The sequence below is a fragment of the Limulus polyphemus genome, unplaced genomic scaffold, assembly GCF_000517525.1.
Source record: "Limulus polyphemus unplaced genomic scaffold, Limulus_polyphemus-2.1.2 Scaffold9278, whole genome shotgun sequence".
NCBI lineage: Eukaryota > Metazoa > Arthropoda > Merostomata > Xiphosura > Limulidae > Limulus > Limulus polyphemus.
The window spans coordinates 1-17432 of NW_013674888.1; the positions used below are offsets into that span (position 1 = coordinate 1).

At 34.1% G+C, this 17432-nt stretch overlaps 1 protein-coding gene across 1 annotated transcript in view; it reads right to left on the minus strand.

Moving 5' to 3' along the window:
* Nucleotides 1-10857: 10857 nt before the first annotated feature.
* The window catches only part of LOC111083368 (hepatic triacylglycerol lipase-like), a gene marked incomplete at its 5' end in the record, with an annotated part of 12918 nt that continues 6343 nt past the window's right edge, over nucleotides 10858-17432 (minus strand). Inside the window, 2 exons of the mRNA XM_022379865.1 lie at nucleotides 10858-13730; nucleotides 16668-16886. Coding sequence (XP_022235573.1) covers nucleotides 13643-13730; nucleotides 16668-16886 — 307 coding nt within the window. The remainder of the gene's footprint in view (nucleotides 13731-16667; nucleotides 16887-17432) is intronic.

A 17432-nucleotide genomic window follows, 5' to 3' on the forward strand; every position in this document is an offset into this window, starting at 1 on the left:
CTATGAAGTCTGGCTAATTAATGTTATCTATGTTAACACTCGAAGTTCATCTCTATCAAGTCTGACTGATTAATGTTATATCTTGTTAACACTCGAAGTTCATCTCTATCAAGTCTGACTAATTAATGTTATCTATTGTTAACACTCGAAGTTCATCTCTATCAAGTCTGACTAATTAATGTTATCTGTTGTTAACACTCGTAGTTCATCTCTATCAAGTCTGACTAATCAATGTTATCTGTTGTTAACATTCGAAGTTCACCTCTATCAAGTCTGACTAATCAATGTTATCTGTTGTTAACATTCGAAGTTCACCTCTATCGAGTCTGACTAATTAATGTTATCTGTTGTTAACACTCGAAGTTCATCTCTATCAAGTCTGGCTACAACGACTGGAAGATCTACTTTGAATGATCAACAGTTTTTCGTGCAATTTTTTTGGGATTTTTACATTATTTTTTGAATCCAACATTTACCCTGTTTTTTACACGATTTGTACTAAAAAATATAGCAAATAAAGTTCCCCTGCTATTTTTTTTGGAGGGGGGGGGTGTATCAGAAAAAAAAACGCTTAGGGCGAGAGAGAAATTAAACATGGAAAAGGATAACTGTATCAACTGAGCAAGCACAGACAGTGCACGGAGCGTAGTTATTAAGCTCGCTAATTGCCTGCAACGACGGCGTTGGATCATGGAATGCACGAGCTTCGCTAGACCTCCCAGGTAGAAAGCCCTGCAGCCACAGTCTGAATTGCTGGGTAAATGTTGGGAAATTATAGAACAATGCCATAAGCACCCGCACGATATACTGTTATCAGGGCAACCGGACTTTAGCCGATAGAGGGCGAAAATAATAATATGCTCAGTTGGTATTGTAATAAACTGTTCTGAATTAAAATTCTTGGAATTATCTCAATAAGTTTGTTTGTTGCTATGCACGGAGCTACACAACGAGCTATCTGTGCTGTGCCCGCCACGAGTATCGAAACCCGGTTTCTAGCGGTGTGAGCCCTCATCAGACTTGCCGCTGAGCCACTGGGCTGTCTCTTTAAAAAACAATAGTTTTGAGTTTCATTTTATTCATTCATATTGTAATTAGACAAAACGTTATTAGTTTAGCTGAATCAATCATATATTGGAATACAACCTAACGAAAGTGTTTTCCTCACAATTAAATGGAGTTTTATTTCTGGAAAACTACATAATGGGTTAGAAGCATTCTGTCCACCGCCTGGAATAGAACCCCGGATTTTAGCGTTGTAAGTCTGTTAAGTTACGGCTGACCCACCGGAGACCGTAATTAAAAGAGATTTGATTTGATAACCATACGTTCGTTCCTGTTGATTTGAGTAAGAAATCGCTAGTGAAAGATGATAACGATTTTCACTATTCGAATCCAGGATCGATTTGATATTTAAGCAAATACCAAACTTTTCCCGCATCACAACCATCAGCTATAGTATGAAACTAACGAGAAACGCATATATATATAGGTATTATTATTGTTGTTGTTATTTACTTAGTGCAAAGATATACCAGGCTATCTGCACTCTGTCCATCGCAAGGAATCGAGACCCGGATGTCAGCGTTGTAAGTCCGTAAACTTGCCGCTGACTAAGCGGGGGGGACTGACAAGGTATTAAAAAAAAAAAGGTATTGATGCCAAGGGCATCACTGACGTAGCTTTATGTAACAAGAAGTACAGAGCGTACAACGTCACACACACACACACACACAAAAAAGTTTATGGATTTCAATTCTAAAAAAAAGCGAATATAATTCAAAATTTCAAACATGGATTTAATGATAAAAACAAGATGGACGTTGCATACATGAGAATAATTTCAAATGCTGCAAAAAGTATTATGTGTTTTTGATTTTATCTCACATTTTTACATCTTATCTTTATGAACATTATTCCTGTAAATGATATGGTGATTTCACTTTATATATTTTTTTTGTAAATTACGACAGACTTTCAGTTGATGTTTAGTAATCGTGGCAAATTTAACGAGTGAACGTTAAGAAAAATTAGTACCATTTCAACGAAGCAATAACTCTTCTAATTTCGCGTATGAGCCAGGCGTGGCCTTCAGGCTTAGCGTGCATATCTGTGAATTCGATGGTCTATGGTTAGCGTCTCGTTGTTGCCAATTCTTTCTCCGCACTTTGGGTGCGTTATAAGAGTGACGGTCAAATTCCACTATTCAGTTCTTTAAAGTAGCCAAAGAGTTGGCGGTGTATGCTCTGAATTAGCTTCCTTCCTTCTAGTTTATCAGTTCAAAATTAGGGACGGCTATCGCAGATGACCTTTGTCCAAATATCTTGCGTAAAAAAGAAATTAATAAGTTTTGGTTATGTTCTTAATGTCAACACAGCTACAAATTTCTCCTTGTTGTGCAGATAAAACGTACAAGAGTGAGAATAAAGAAGTAAATTACACCACACTCTTCCTTCTACGACAGATTTTACATGTACCACGTCATCAGACACGATGGTATGCTATTACCTTGCGAATTATTCTGAAACATCTGTATTTATTTTGAGGACGGTTAAAATATATATATAGATATATGTATATAGCCGCTACCACTAGTAACGGTCAGGTTATGACAAGAAAATAAAGATGCATGCAAATGTATTACTGCTGGTAACGGTCAAGCTAAGACAGGAAAATAAAGACGCATGCAAATGTATTACTGCTGGTAACAGTCAAGCTAAGACAGGAAAATAAAGACGCATGCAAATATATTACTGCTGGTAACAGTCAAGCTAAGACAGGAAAATAAAGATGCATGCAAATGTATTACTGCTGGTAACAGTCAAGCTAAGACAGGAAAATAAAGATGCATGCAAATGTATTACTGCTTGTAACGGTCAAGTTAAGACAGGAAAATAAAGATGTATGCAAATACATTATTTCTGATAGCAACGGTCAGGCTAAGACAGGAAAATAAATATGCATGTAAATACATTGCTGCTAATTGAAATGGTCAGGTTAAAAGAGGAAAATAAAGGTGCTTGAAAATGCACCACTACTGCTAATTGTAATGGTCAGGTTAAAAGAGGAAAATAAAGGTGCTTGAAAATGCACCACTACTGGTAGTAATGGTCACGTTTATTTGATGCATTTCGCTCGTAATTGGAAAGATCGATTGAGAGAAATTCGGTTGCTGTAAAACAAAGGTTCTTTTTAACTTTGACAACCGAACGATTCAGTAAGTACTAGGTTTAAATTAGATATTGTTTTGTAAAATTACGAAGATATATCTCTTTTAGCTTGAGGTAATATGGACAAAAAAAAACAACAGCAAAAACTCATGAGATGCTATTCTCCTCACTAGTTTTCTCCAATAAACTGCTGTGAAACTATATGCATTGTAATTTTTTATTAGATACACACTAGAAGCGCCACCACTCGGATTTTCAAACGATTTTTATTTTGTTTTTAAGGAGTAAACAGGCAATAACTTCTTGGCTTTCTTACAATCGACCTACATGCAAGTGTTTGTTTGTTTGTAATTAAGCACAAAGCTACACAAAGGGCTATCTGTGCTCTGCCCACCACGGGTATCGAAACCCGGATTCTAGCGTTGTAAGTCTGCATACATACCGCTGTGCTACTGGGGGGCATGCAAGTGTTACCACGCGTAAGAATTTGAATTATATATCGCTAAATTTTGGGGTTCCATCCTCAAGACAGACACAGTGATGGGTAAACAGTTTGAAAGTGTATTACATAAATAGTCATGTTATAATGCAGTAACATGCAACAATTTTAACTAAAAGACAATAAAGAACAAGAAACGGCAAGACACGACCAATATTTATTGATAATTGTTGTTGGTCCCTTTTTTTCGTGATCATATAATTATTTTCTTAAAATATTCCAATATAAAGGAAAGTTGGTAGCAATTGAACATGATCATATAATTTTGTTATAGTATCTAATGTTAATGGTGAAAATAATTGTTTTACACAAGTAATTTAGGTTATGAAGTAAATATAACAAAATAGGTGCAACTAGCATAATCTCGGACTTCGCCAAAATTCGATAAGCAATAAGAAGTAAATATAACAAAATAGGTGCGACTAGCATAATCTCGGACTTCGCCAAAATTCGATAAGCAATAAGAAGTAAATATAACAAAATAGGTGCGACTAGCATAATCTCGGACTTCGCCAAAATTCAATAGGCAATAAGAAGTAAATATAACAAAATAGGTGCAACTAGCATAATCTCGGACTTTGCCAAAATTCAATAGGCAATAAGAAGTAAATATAACAAAATAGGTGCAACTAGCATAATCTCGGACTTCGCCAAAATTCAATAGGCAATAAGAAGTAAATATAACAAAATAGGTGCAACTAGCATAATCTCGGACTTCGCCAAATATCAATAGGCGATAAGAAGGGATCGCTGCGCTATTTTTAGAAATTTAACTTATCATGTAAATAATGTTCGGAAAGCAAACGGAAACCTAAAATATGACATTATTTTATGCTTAGTGACTAAACTATTATCACTCAAGAATATATATAACGATTAAAAAAACATTACTTACAGCTTCTAACCTGTCAGTATATTAAACAAAATTTGCGTTTATTTATAAATGTCTTAGAGCGTCTGTTGGATATATGATCATAAAACTATGTCTGATAAAATATTATGTTATCCAATTTAAAACTTTCTGTTGTTAAACACAAAGCTACACAACGGGCTATCTGGGCCGTGGCCACCGTAGGCATCGAACCCCGAATTGTAGCGTGATAAATCCGTAGACATACCACTGAGCCACTTTGGAAAAGTGTAAAAGGAGTTGAACATAATTATTTTGGATGAAAACAAAATCTTTCACGATGTCTATGGTCGTTTGAAAATTTCTTGTTTGTTTGTTGTGAAGCTCAAAGCTACGTAATCGGCTATCTCTGTGCTGTGCCAACAAAAGGGATCGAACCCCTGTTTTAGCACTATAAGCACATAAACTTACCGGGGAGTGGACATAAAATGAACTTACTCTTTTGTAACAAACAATATATGTATATATATATATATATATATATTTATTATTCATTGGCTTTCATGCTTTATATCTAAAAATTTGATTGGAGGATTTGATTTTTTGTGCTCGAAATTAGTTTAATCGCATCAATTTAATGGTTCGGGAATTACGGGAATTTAATGGTTCGTTAACATTGCAAGTTTATATACAAGGAAACCCAAAGTAATTAAATAAATTCGAAATTAAGTTGTTTTAGGTAAATAAGACTTTTATCGACTCGCAAGCAAACAACACACTGAGTTATTTACCTTAATATGAGAACATTTACATAATTTCTAAATTATTACAATATTTTTGAAATTTGGAATCTTGTACGGACTGTTAACTTTTTGTTCAATTTTTTATATACTTTCGTATCAGTTTACCACTCATACGTTATTTGTTTCCTACACAACTGATAATATTTCAAAACATTTACACAACTGTAGTAACGATGACTTTTTTGTGTTAAAGCCAATAAAAATAAGAAGAAAAATTTAATGAGCTTTCTGGACATTGTATAAGTTATACTGCTGCCATTCTGACATACATCTCTTCACTACTATAAGGCGCTCGACTCACAATCTGAGGGTCGCGGGTTCGAATCCGCATCCCACCAAACATGCTCGCCCTTTCAGCCGTGGGGGCGTTATAATGTGACGGTCAATCCCACTATTCGTTGGTAAAAGAGTAGCCCAAGAGTTGGCGGTGGGTGGTGATGACTAGCTGCCTTCCCTCTAGTCTTACACTGCTAAATTAGGGACGGCTAGCGCAGATAGCCCTCGTGTAGCTTTGCGCGAAATTCCAAAAACAAACAAACTTTTTTTGATTTACGGTATTTTCTTATTTTGATGTTTTGAGCTCTTTTGTGTTTAGAACAATATATATACTAATTTGTAAAGTATCAAATTGAATTTTTGTTCATTAGAATTATGTAATGGTCCTGCTACATTCCAATGATTAAGAGTGCTCTGTATGAGCTACCCTAGCATGTCATATTCATTTATTGAATGACACATGGGAAGACCTTAAATGATGCTTAAGAAGGTTCTCTAATAGTCGAGGAAAGAGAAACTTAAACAGAATCCTATGAAGTGTGACTCATTCCATCAAGTTTACTGGAACACATAGCAGAGAAGATGTGTCTACAGATCCATCAAATATTGACTCGATCTGGAATAGGCCAGCACCAAGGAACCAGAAATGAGGTAAGAAGCTTTCTTGGACTGTGCTCATACTATCATCATTTTGTAAAATCATACTTTGACCTAACTTGTCTCTACACAACTTACTCAATAAGTCAAATAATCTTTGTTGGACTGCTGATTGTGACCAATAATTCAAGAAACTGAAGAAGGAATTTACCACTACTCTCATTTTGGCATACCCAAATCTAAAACCGGAACTGCAATAAAACTTGATCTTTTATTTTGGAGAGTTCCATACAGTCATGCATGCATTTTGAACATTTGGATCATTCATTGCAAACATTGATAGTTCATGGGTTGCAGTAGGAGTGTTTGGCCCTGCTACTGCAAGTCATATTCTTGAAGGCAGGCACACCAAGAGAGCATTGGATACCCATGCCCATACAACTATTCTTGAAGTGTTCTATGACCTGTTGATGGATGTAGTTGTGAAAGAGGATCCAGCTCTTTATTACGAACTCCAATGGATCTCACAACCTTTCAGACCATTCTGTACCAACAGACACAAGGAAGGAACCAAAGAAGTGATCAATAAGTTCATTTATTCTGATTCTAGGCAAGAAAAATAGTCAATGTCTTCTCCAGATAAAATACAAAACATCCAATGTTAAAAAATTGTTTGGATGTGCATGTACATTTTTCATGACAATGATAGAATTTATATGGGAAACTTAACAGAGTTTGTGGTTTTCATATGTAATGTCACAGAAAAAATTGTGCACCTATTTGTTTGGCTGAGATAGAGTACATAGACAAGACATACGGTCTCAAGAGCACAGAAACAGACATATAGAGTGAGTTCAGGAAAGGGAACTTCTCAGTGTTACCAAGAACACCATTCAATTCTTCAACATCAGAGTAGATCAAGCACTGGAGCACACACACGACAACTAAAAATGCCCAAAGGTATCAGGAGCATTACCCCAAAACCCTGGAAATTTGCATGATATTTCTTGATTGGTTCTGAATAGCTTGCTGTCATTGGCAGGACAATAAGAAAGCATTGCCATGAGATATTTATACCAATCTTGCAGTACGAGGAGCAGAAAATCCAACAGATCAAAACTGTGCTTCGTAAAATATATCCATTCAGAGAAGGTGATGAAGTCTGTTATGCAAGAAGACATAAAACAGGACATTACAAGGAGAAATGCTGCTGAAGAAGTTAACTAAAATACTTTTATCTCACAGTTTGTTTGTTTGAATTTAAGCAAAAAGCTACACAATGGGCCATCTGTGCTCTGCCCACCACGGGTATCGAAACCTGGTTTCTAGCACTGTAAGTCTGCAGACACACCACTGTGCCAATGGGGTGCTTATCTCACAGAGAATTATTAGAGAGTTCAGCATCCGGAACAAAATGACAAACCGAAAGCTCAAGACAGGAAGCTGAACAGTCAAAACTCACAAAGGTGAAAGTTGGCAAAAACCCATTTATCTCAAAAGGAATTATCCCTTGTTTACAACAATGAGTGCAATATATAAATATAGTATACTATAACTGAAAAATATAAGGCAAAAGCAAAACTCGCAGGCGATCCGAATTTCGGACAATTTTCCAAGTTTTGGGATTAAGGTCCTGAAGCCTCAAATCGTCCGAATTTCAGAGGTCATACAGTAGTTGCCAGGAACTAAGCTGAAGCAGTTTGGTAAACCAAGGTAGTATCTTTTCAAGAAGATTCAAGCTGAGGCTAATCTTTCACCAATCAAATCTGTCCTTAATCAGGATATCTAGGATGCTCACTACTAGGCAATATTATGGCGCAATGAAGTCAAATTCATACCAGACTTACTAAACCCAAATTTATATGGTTGGGAAGAATATGATGTTTGTGTGTGTGTGTGTGAAGGGGTGATCTTTGCTAATCATTACGTAGATGAAACCAGCGATAAATGTGATAATAGAGATTGTAAACTGTGACTGCGGGAAAGTAAAATGTAGACCTGGAGAGTGTCCACGCAGAAGAGCAGGAATGGCCTACAAGAGAAGGGTGTTTGTAGGGCAAACACAAAAGTGTGAAAATATTAATGCACTGTAATGCATGATTGGCAGAATGACTGAATGTATATATTACACTTCAGTATGAACATCAGGAAGTCTTATAGTTCACGTTAACAGGTTTTACAGAAACAGTTAACAGGATCAGAAACAGTAAGAGCAATGAGAGTTATGCAGGTTGATATACTGATCAATTTCACTAGTTTAGCGTCGAAACTATATCTTATATAACTATTATTGAATACAGTATATTTTGCAAGTTCCAAAAATGAAATATTAAAAGCTCGTTTTTTACAACAACTATTCAGTTGTAGATGGAGCAGCTGTTATTATTATATGTTGTTTGGCATTTGGTACATCCTCATATTTGATTGGGTAACCTTAAGGAATATCAGGTTTAATAAAGTACGTATAAAAGTGCATACAAGATATTATCGTTATTACATTTTAATGTCACTGGGTTTGGTATTTATTAAATAAAACAAGAACTTTTCTTCTATAAACGGGCAAGTTTGCGTAACCAGTATAGTCCAATGTCAATCGGTCTCGTGATTCGGGAGCTCCAATCAGAATCTGCAAGTCGCGAGTTCGAATCCCATCATCTAATATACTCACCCTTTTAGCCGTAAGGGCGTTATAATGTGATGGTCAATCCTACTATTCGATTAGAGTTGGCAATGGATAGTTTTAACTGTCTCTCCAGAATATCACTTCTAAATTAGTGACGACTACAGCAGGTAGCCCTCGAGTAGCGTTGCGTGAAATTCAACAAACAAACAATACAGTGTCAGTCAAGTGCAAAATCTTTACTAAAGATGTATGTAAAATTAAACGTTTTTGTTTAAAATTCTATAGGGGTATATTGAGTGTCTCTCTCTATATAAAGATGATTCTGTAACCTTTTATTTTAGTAAGGAAACAATATAAAACAAAATACGTTTTTGATTTTACGACCGTACCTTTATTTTTCATTTACATTTTGGTGAAAAAATACTCATATATATATATAAAAAAAAAAACTAGTAAAATTCAAACCTTTTTTTTGTTCAACATACGTTCAAAACCAAGAACATGGACCCATGTGCCATTTTTTTTTTTAAATTGACGACCTAAAATTACCTCTAAATGACCTTGAAGATCAAAAATACCTCTAAATGACCTTGAAAATCAAAATCACCTCCAGATGATCTTGAAGATTAAAATTACCTCTAAATGACCTTGAAGATCAAAAGAAAAATTGGAATTTTTTTTTCTCACAACATTAAGAGTACCATATTAAAGCAAGGTACATCAATAAACATGATAAAATCGATATCCAACATAGAAATCTACAAATAAAAAAAAATCAGCAAACACTTGTTCTTAAATGATTTGTTTTAAATTATATTTCGAAATAACAGTTTATTTATTTGTTTAATCTATTACAAATAGCATGTATTATGATTTAGTTTTAGCTTTTACAAAATCATTGTAATTGTTGGTAATTTTATTGATTATACAAATATTTTGCTCCCCCTAATGGCTCAGCGATAATTCTGAAGGCTTGTAATGCTAAAACCCGGAGCCCATGCCTATGATGGGCACAACACAGATATGTTGTTGTTGTTATCATCATTATTAAACACAAAGCTACAAAAAAGGGCTATCTGTGCCCTGCCCACCACGGATATCGAAACCCGGTTTCTAGCACCATAAGTCCGCAGACATGCCGCTGTGCCACTGGAGGGCAGCACAGATAGTCATTATGTTATTTTGTGCTTAACAACAAATATACAAAACATACAAATATTTATATCAAAACGTACGGTATGTTTAGGAAAACTTGTTTCATAAATTGGTTTCGAAGAATCGCCAGTCTATTAATCAATTGACACTTTTTTAATAATAATAATAATAACTCAACAACATTAATCAAAACACAATAAAAGACGAACCAAATTCGTTACCAAAAACTTCATTATCTTCGTCTATCTGTTAACTTTATATGAGAAATTAAAGGCAATCAATAAAAATGTTTTCCAAATTATTGAAAACAGATATTCAACTGAAGTTTTGTTCGCTGAATTCCTGAATTTTTTATACTACACGGTATTTTATTGAACGTGAAACAACTTATTAACATTTAGGGTTAGCTTTATCAAAACATTTAGTCAGATATATACGGTACCTCAGTTAGTAATTGGAGATATTTAATGTAGCAGAATCTTTAAGACATTTTATTAGAAATGTTTACTTGAAGCCAACCTAGCCTATCTGTAACTGTGTTTCATACAATAACACCAATCTTTCCTAATAGCAAGTGACAGAGAAATTTGCGATTATGTGTTAAGAACTCTCCATCTGACGAAATTGATGAGAAAACGTTAAATTCTCAGCTCATTCTATATATATATTGCACTATAGGTGTACATTACTACTTATGTTATTATTTATATTAATTTTCGTCTTAACTTTAAAATATTTTAGATACGGTTAATCTTAAAAAAAACAAAAAAAACTGGTGACGCGAGGGGGCTTCAGTTTCACAAGGTTTGAAATACATGAAATTTGTAATATCCGATAAGGCAAAGAGTAGGCCTTCATTAAAAAGAAATCATGCAAAACATATGTATATTGTAGAAAAGTTATAAATTTTAATATCGACAAGACTATAACATAAACAAAAGCAGATCAGTAAAGATATTTCAATGGATTTACATCAAAGACATCACTGTAAATCCTACTAACATTAAGCAAGTCTGGAAGCATTATATTAACTTGTCATTGATGATTAAGTACGTTCACAATCATTAGTTGTTATTTACTAATGGAAAAAAAATACAACACACTTATCACTGGAACGATGCATGTTAAGTACATTAAATGTAATTTTTTCTTCTCACTAAACTGTGTAATTTCAGTAAACAGGGAAGGATTCGCTCAGTATTGTTTAAATAAATGGAGTATTATTAGTACAATAATGTAAGTTTAATATTGTTTAATTACGTGAATGGAGTGTTATTAGTACAATAGTGTAAGTTTAATATTGTTTAATTACGTGAATGGAGTATTATTAGTACGATAGTGTAAATTTAATATTGTTTAATTACGTGAATGGAGTATCATTAGTACAATAGTGTTAGTTTAATATTGTTCAATTACGTGAATGGAGTATTATTAGTACAATAGTGTAAGTTTAATATTGTTTAGTTACGTGAATGGAGTATTATTAGTACAATAGAGTAAGTTTAATATTGTTTAATTACGTGAATGGAGTATTATTAGTACAATAGTGTTAGTTTAATATTGTTCAATTACGTGAATGGAGTATTATTAGTACAATAGTGTAAGTTTAATATTGTTTAGTTACGTGAATGGAGTATTATTAGTACAATAGTGTAAGTTTAATATTGTTTTGTTACGTGAATTGAGTATTATTAGTACAATAGTGTAAGTTTATTATTTTTTAATTACGTGAATGGAGAAGAAATATTAATATACGTTCAGCATTTCGTAAATGTTGGAATATTGGCACAACAGTGTACGTTCAATAAAGTCAAGTTATGTGGAAAAATATTACACAACATTGTATGTTCTATAAAGTTTAAGTATATGGAGAAGTATTGATATCTCAGTGTACGTTTATATATGTGTGTGAATGAGTAAGTCTTGGTGTAAAATGTATGTTCTATAAAGTTTAAGTATATGGAGAATTATTGATATCAGTGTAAGTTTATATATGTGTGTGTAAATGAGTAAGTCTTAGTGTAAAATGTATGTTCTATAAAGTTTAAGTACATGGAGAAGTATTGATATCTCAGTGTACGTTTATATATGTGTGTGAATGAGTAAGTCTTGGTGTAAAATGTATGTTCTATAAAGTTTCAGTATATGGAGAATTATTGATATCAGTGTAAGTTTATATATGTGTGTGTAAATGAGTAAGTCTTAGTGTAAAATGTATGTTCTATAAAGTTTAAGTATATGGAGAATTATTGATATCAGTGTAAGTTTATATATGTGTGTGAATGAGTAAGTCTTAGTGTAAAATGTATGTTCTATAAAGTTTAAGTATATGGAGAAGTATTGATATCTCAGTGTAAGTTTATATATGTGTGTGTGAATGAGTAAGTCTTAGTGTAAAATGTATATTAATTAATTTCTTTTCGTTCATGCAACGTTTTTATGAGAGTACAGTTGGCTATGTAATAGAGACTTAATGATCTAACTTCTCAAAATACAAAAACAGTTTTTCATTTGTTTATTAAAAAAAAGATAAACAGTGCAAAACTTTCAGACATAAGCCTTCGTCAGATGCCAGCTCTAAACTCGTGGTCAAATTTGTTTTTATACAAATAAACGAAAAACAGTTGTATATATGTTCTGAGTGTTTAGGCCTTTAAATGTTTATTGCATTCAGCAGTGTTAAAGTAAATGGAGAAATGTAAGGCAACAAAACATTTTTATTGCCCTCGCCTCCGGAGGGGGAGGGGGGGGGGGGATCTGTCGGTGTTTCCTCGCGCGTATCTCGAAAACTAACAGACCGATGTACACGAACGTTTTACTAAATATGGCAAGTCAGTATAGGATAATTCCTCCACAAATCTGGTCCGGATCCAAATTCTGGATCACTTTGAAGCATTTTCTTTATATAATTGGGAGATGGGGCACTTTCGCGGTTTTGGGTTAATAACTCTTGTAAAGTGTGATCGGATTTGTACCAAATTTCACGGACACGTTAAGGTTGAGACTCCTGATCACACCACAAGAAATGATCCGGATCGTCGATCATTATGGATCTGAGAAGGTTTCTCTGACTTTTCGAACGTGAAATTTGACGTCATCCAATATAAACGCATACAATCTCGAAAAGGAGCGGCGGGGCGAGAGCATGGAATCTCTCTAATTGCTCTTGTTTATATTTATATTCAGAAGCTTGGAAACTGTCTCTATTTTGTTAGTATTAATAAAAACAAACAAACCTATTCAACGTTGTTTACTGTAAAGAAAGACATAGAGATAGCAAAACAAAACTGGAGTTACAAAAGCGTATTTCAGTGAGAATGTGTCTATGTAAAGTATATGTTTTGTGGAAAATGGTAATAATTACATATTAAACAAATACCACTGTCATCATAATGTAAAAAAAAGTTAGTGTTTTAGTGTTGTTAGAATGAAATTTTTAGCGTTTTAAACGGAACCCTAGAAAATTACAAAACTTCAATATTATTATATTTTATTACGTACTACAAATGAAATAATTAATTTCTTAATGGAAAAAGGTTCCTGAAAAATATTGTATATTTTTTAACGTTTCTAATCACCACTACAAATTTCAGCCACTTTATTTCTTGTTGTTGTTGTTTTTTTTAATAAAAAAATGTTTATAGTTGTTAATAATTTCCACATTGTTCTTTACGGCTGAGCACATTCCCCTCCTTTAAAGAAAGGCTTCACTTGGTTAGGATAAAGAATTGGTTTTCCGATTGCACAAAACTGCTCACTGAAAAGATGATAAAATTGAATAATTTGTCACTGAACCTTTCTTTATATTTTAAATACTAAATACATCACTCAAACATTATTAATATCATAACAACATACTGTTGCCTGTTCCAACATACTGTTGCCTGTTCTATATGATTAAAGGCTTTAAAGCTTTACTGACACAATAAAGACATAATATTTTTAAAAGTATCCTCAAATATTGAATGCAAGTCTAAAGAGGTTATAATATCATTGGCTAGGCCACATTTGGAGTATTGTGTTCATCATTGGGTTCCTTATTTCAGAAAGGACATTCAATTGTTGGAAAGGGTTCAGAGGAGGGCTACTAGAATGATACCTGGAATGGAAAGGTTCTCATATGAGGTCTCTCAAATTGTTTTCTCTTGAAAAATGAAGAGTTAGAGTGGATCTGATTGAGGTGTTTAAGATTGTAAAGGGAATTGATAGTGTTGATGCATCAACTTTACTTAATGGTGAGAATGGGACGATTAGGGGACGCAAGTATGAATTTTGGCAGGGAAGAAGTCTTCTTCAGCTAAGACAGCTTTATTGTTTATAATAGAATGGTTAGCCTTTGGAATGGGCTGCCTTCGAGTGTGGTGGATACATTTTATTTAAGGGAGTTTAAGGGTAAGCTTGATAAATAGTTAAATCACAAGATGCTAGCTTTGAGGTTTTTTTTTTCTTCATGCTTAGGAGAGAGGGGTTAATTTAGCGGATAGGACAGCCTATATGAAACAAAAGGTCCCTTGTTGTTCTTTATCGTTATATTTTCAACTTGCCTTGGGCTAAAAGGCGAGATCACAGATCCAAAGTCCAGGCATAGGTATCTTTCGTTTAGAATAGCAAAGAAAATGAAACACTTTGCAGCGCACGTTTCATTGGTTAAGCATCACTGACTATTATTTGTAAAGTGCCTTTACAGACGAAATTGCAGAGTATGTTCAGCAGTGAGTCTCAGACTCGAACCTTGCACCTTCCGAACGGCAGCCCGGCACGCTAATCATGTGCCCAGATGCGGTGCAAAACAACCGCTAAAACTTGCATTTACAGCGATAAATAATGCGTTTGAATACCACTGGTGCAGTTAACATTTTAAACTACTGTGTTTATAGTACAAACTAGAGGGGCACTCAGTAGATCGCATACCTCTACCACGCAGCGTTGATCATATTCGGCCCTAAAAAAAAAACAAAAAAAACGATAATCTGTCCGTATGTCCGTCGTTATCAACGGACGCGGACCGTTTTTAGCAGGGAATGAGGAATAATATTCTATATATTTCCACCAAGTTTCATTAAAATGCGATCATTTTAGACTGAGTTATGGAGCAAAAATAGTGTTAACATATACGGATTATATTTGGGATTTTCGTGACCTTGCTGTGACCTAGACCCACCAAAAACTAATCACTTCTAGGTTGGGTCATAATCCAGATGTATACCAACTTTTGCCCGAATCCATTAAGCCGTTTTTGAGAAAACTTGCTGACAAACATACAAACACACACGCACAGGGGTGAAAACATACTCCTCCGTCCACTTTCGGTGGCGGAGGTAAATATCGGTTCTTTTTCACTATGCACTATGTATGATGTGCCCACTACATGGATCAAACCACGAATTTTAGTGTTTTTAGCCCCAAGGTTACCGCTCAGGTGCCGGGGGTAATAAGTTTGTTTTGTTTTGAATTTCGCGCAAAGCTACACGAGGGCTATCTGCGCTAGCCGTCCCTAATTTAGCAGTGTAAGACTAGAGGGAAGGCAGCTAGTCATCACCACCCACCGCCAACTCTTGGGCTACTCTTTTTACCAACGAAGGGTAATAAGTTTACAATGATTAACACTTTGCTCTAACTGCGCATTGATGTGTTTTAAACCTGATATACATATATATATATATATACATACAATAATAAATACTTCATTCATTAGAAATATAATATAAACATATCGTTTTGTTTTTTTAAAGATTATACTAAACATGTTTTTCTCTCGCGAAAGTAACATGGTCGATTAAAGACAACTTTATGAAAAATATACGAAACTTTCTTAAATCGCTAGTATTTGATCGAATCCAGAGAGTTCGTTTTGTTTGTTGTTTATTTTAGAACTTGTGCGCAAAGTTACACAAGAGCTATTTGCGCATGGTTATCCTTAATTCTGAACTGTTAGACATATGGTAGCTAGTTAATAGCACCCAACGCCAACTTTTTGGACTATTCTTGTCTACCCAAGTAGTGGGAGGTTTAACCGTTACTCTTATAGCGCACTTACGACTCCAAAACAAAGTGCGGAGCGCATTTTTTGCAGCCACGGGACGCGAACCAATATTCGGGTAAGCTAACCACTAGGCTACGCTCGGTCATATTCATAAGTATTGGACATGTCCTAAAGAAATAATTATGTTATAAGTAAAATATTATTATAAATATAATAGTTATAAAACAATTTATAATATTTGTACCGCTAGTGTTAGGGTAAAATATTATTGTAAATATAATAGTCATAAAACAATTTGTAATATTTGTACCGTTAGTGTTAGGGTAAAATATTATTGTAAATATAATAGTCATAAAACAAATTGTAATATTTGTACCGTTTAACACTAGCGGAACAAATATTACAAATTGTTTTATAACTATTATATTTGCAATAATATTTTACCCTAACACTAGCGGTAACAAATATTATAAATTGTTTTATAACTATTATATTTACAATAATATTTTACCCTAACACTGGGTAAAATATTATTGTAAATATAATAGTTATAAAACAATTTATAATATTTGTTCCGCTAGTGTTAGGGTAAATTTTTGTTCCATAAACCGTCTTCATACCTACACAGACAAAACTAACTTATTTTGTTTTAATAGTTACGGACGGTTCCATTAAAAAAAGGCAAGTGACATAAATGATTGATAACGTTACCTGATTCCGTTTTCCAAGTTAGTTACTTCAAATCGTTCGACTCGAAGTGCTGGGGGTTTGGGAATGAATGGACGAGGAGGATACGGAACTCCAAACTCGTTTGGCCCGAAGAAGTTGTAATCAAAAGGTGGTGAATGTCCAGGCTGCCATTTGACGTCTGTACGAATTATACTTCCAAGGTCTTTCGAACTCACCAAACATTCCACATCTTTCTGATTTCTGAAATATATATTTTTTTAAAATTGGTACCAAATTTGGGAGATAATTCTTGACAACTGTTAAGAGTCACTCCATAAATACAAAACATGAGTAACGTAACGTTATGAAAATTTCAGTGTTCTTCCATCATCAGAAATAAATTATCCCTCGGAAACTGGTCCCCACCCCTCCCCCCGGTGGCTCAGCGGTAAGATCCAAGGCTAATACGCTAAAAATTAGGGTTCGATATCCTTGGTGGGCCTTTTGTGTAACCTTGCCCTCAAATACAAACAAACTTAGGAACTTGAGGTACTCCTAACACAATTAATACTATCTTCCAAGATAATTGGTGTTCTTCTAACAAATAATATTACCTTCCAAGATAATTGGTGTTCTAATAAAATAATACTATCTTCCAACATAATTGGTGTTCTTCTAACAAATAATATTACCTTCCAAGATAATTGGTGTTCTAATAAAATAATACTATCTTCCAACATAATTGTTCTTCTAACATAAATAATACTATCTTCCAACATAATTGGTGTTCTTCTAACAAATAATATT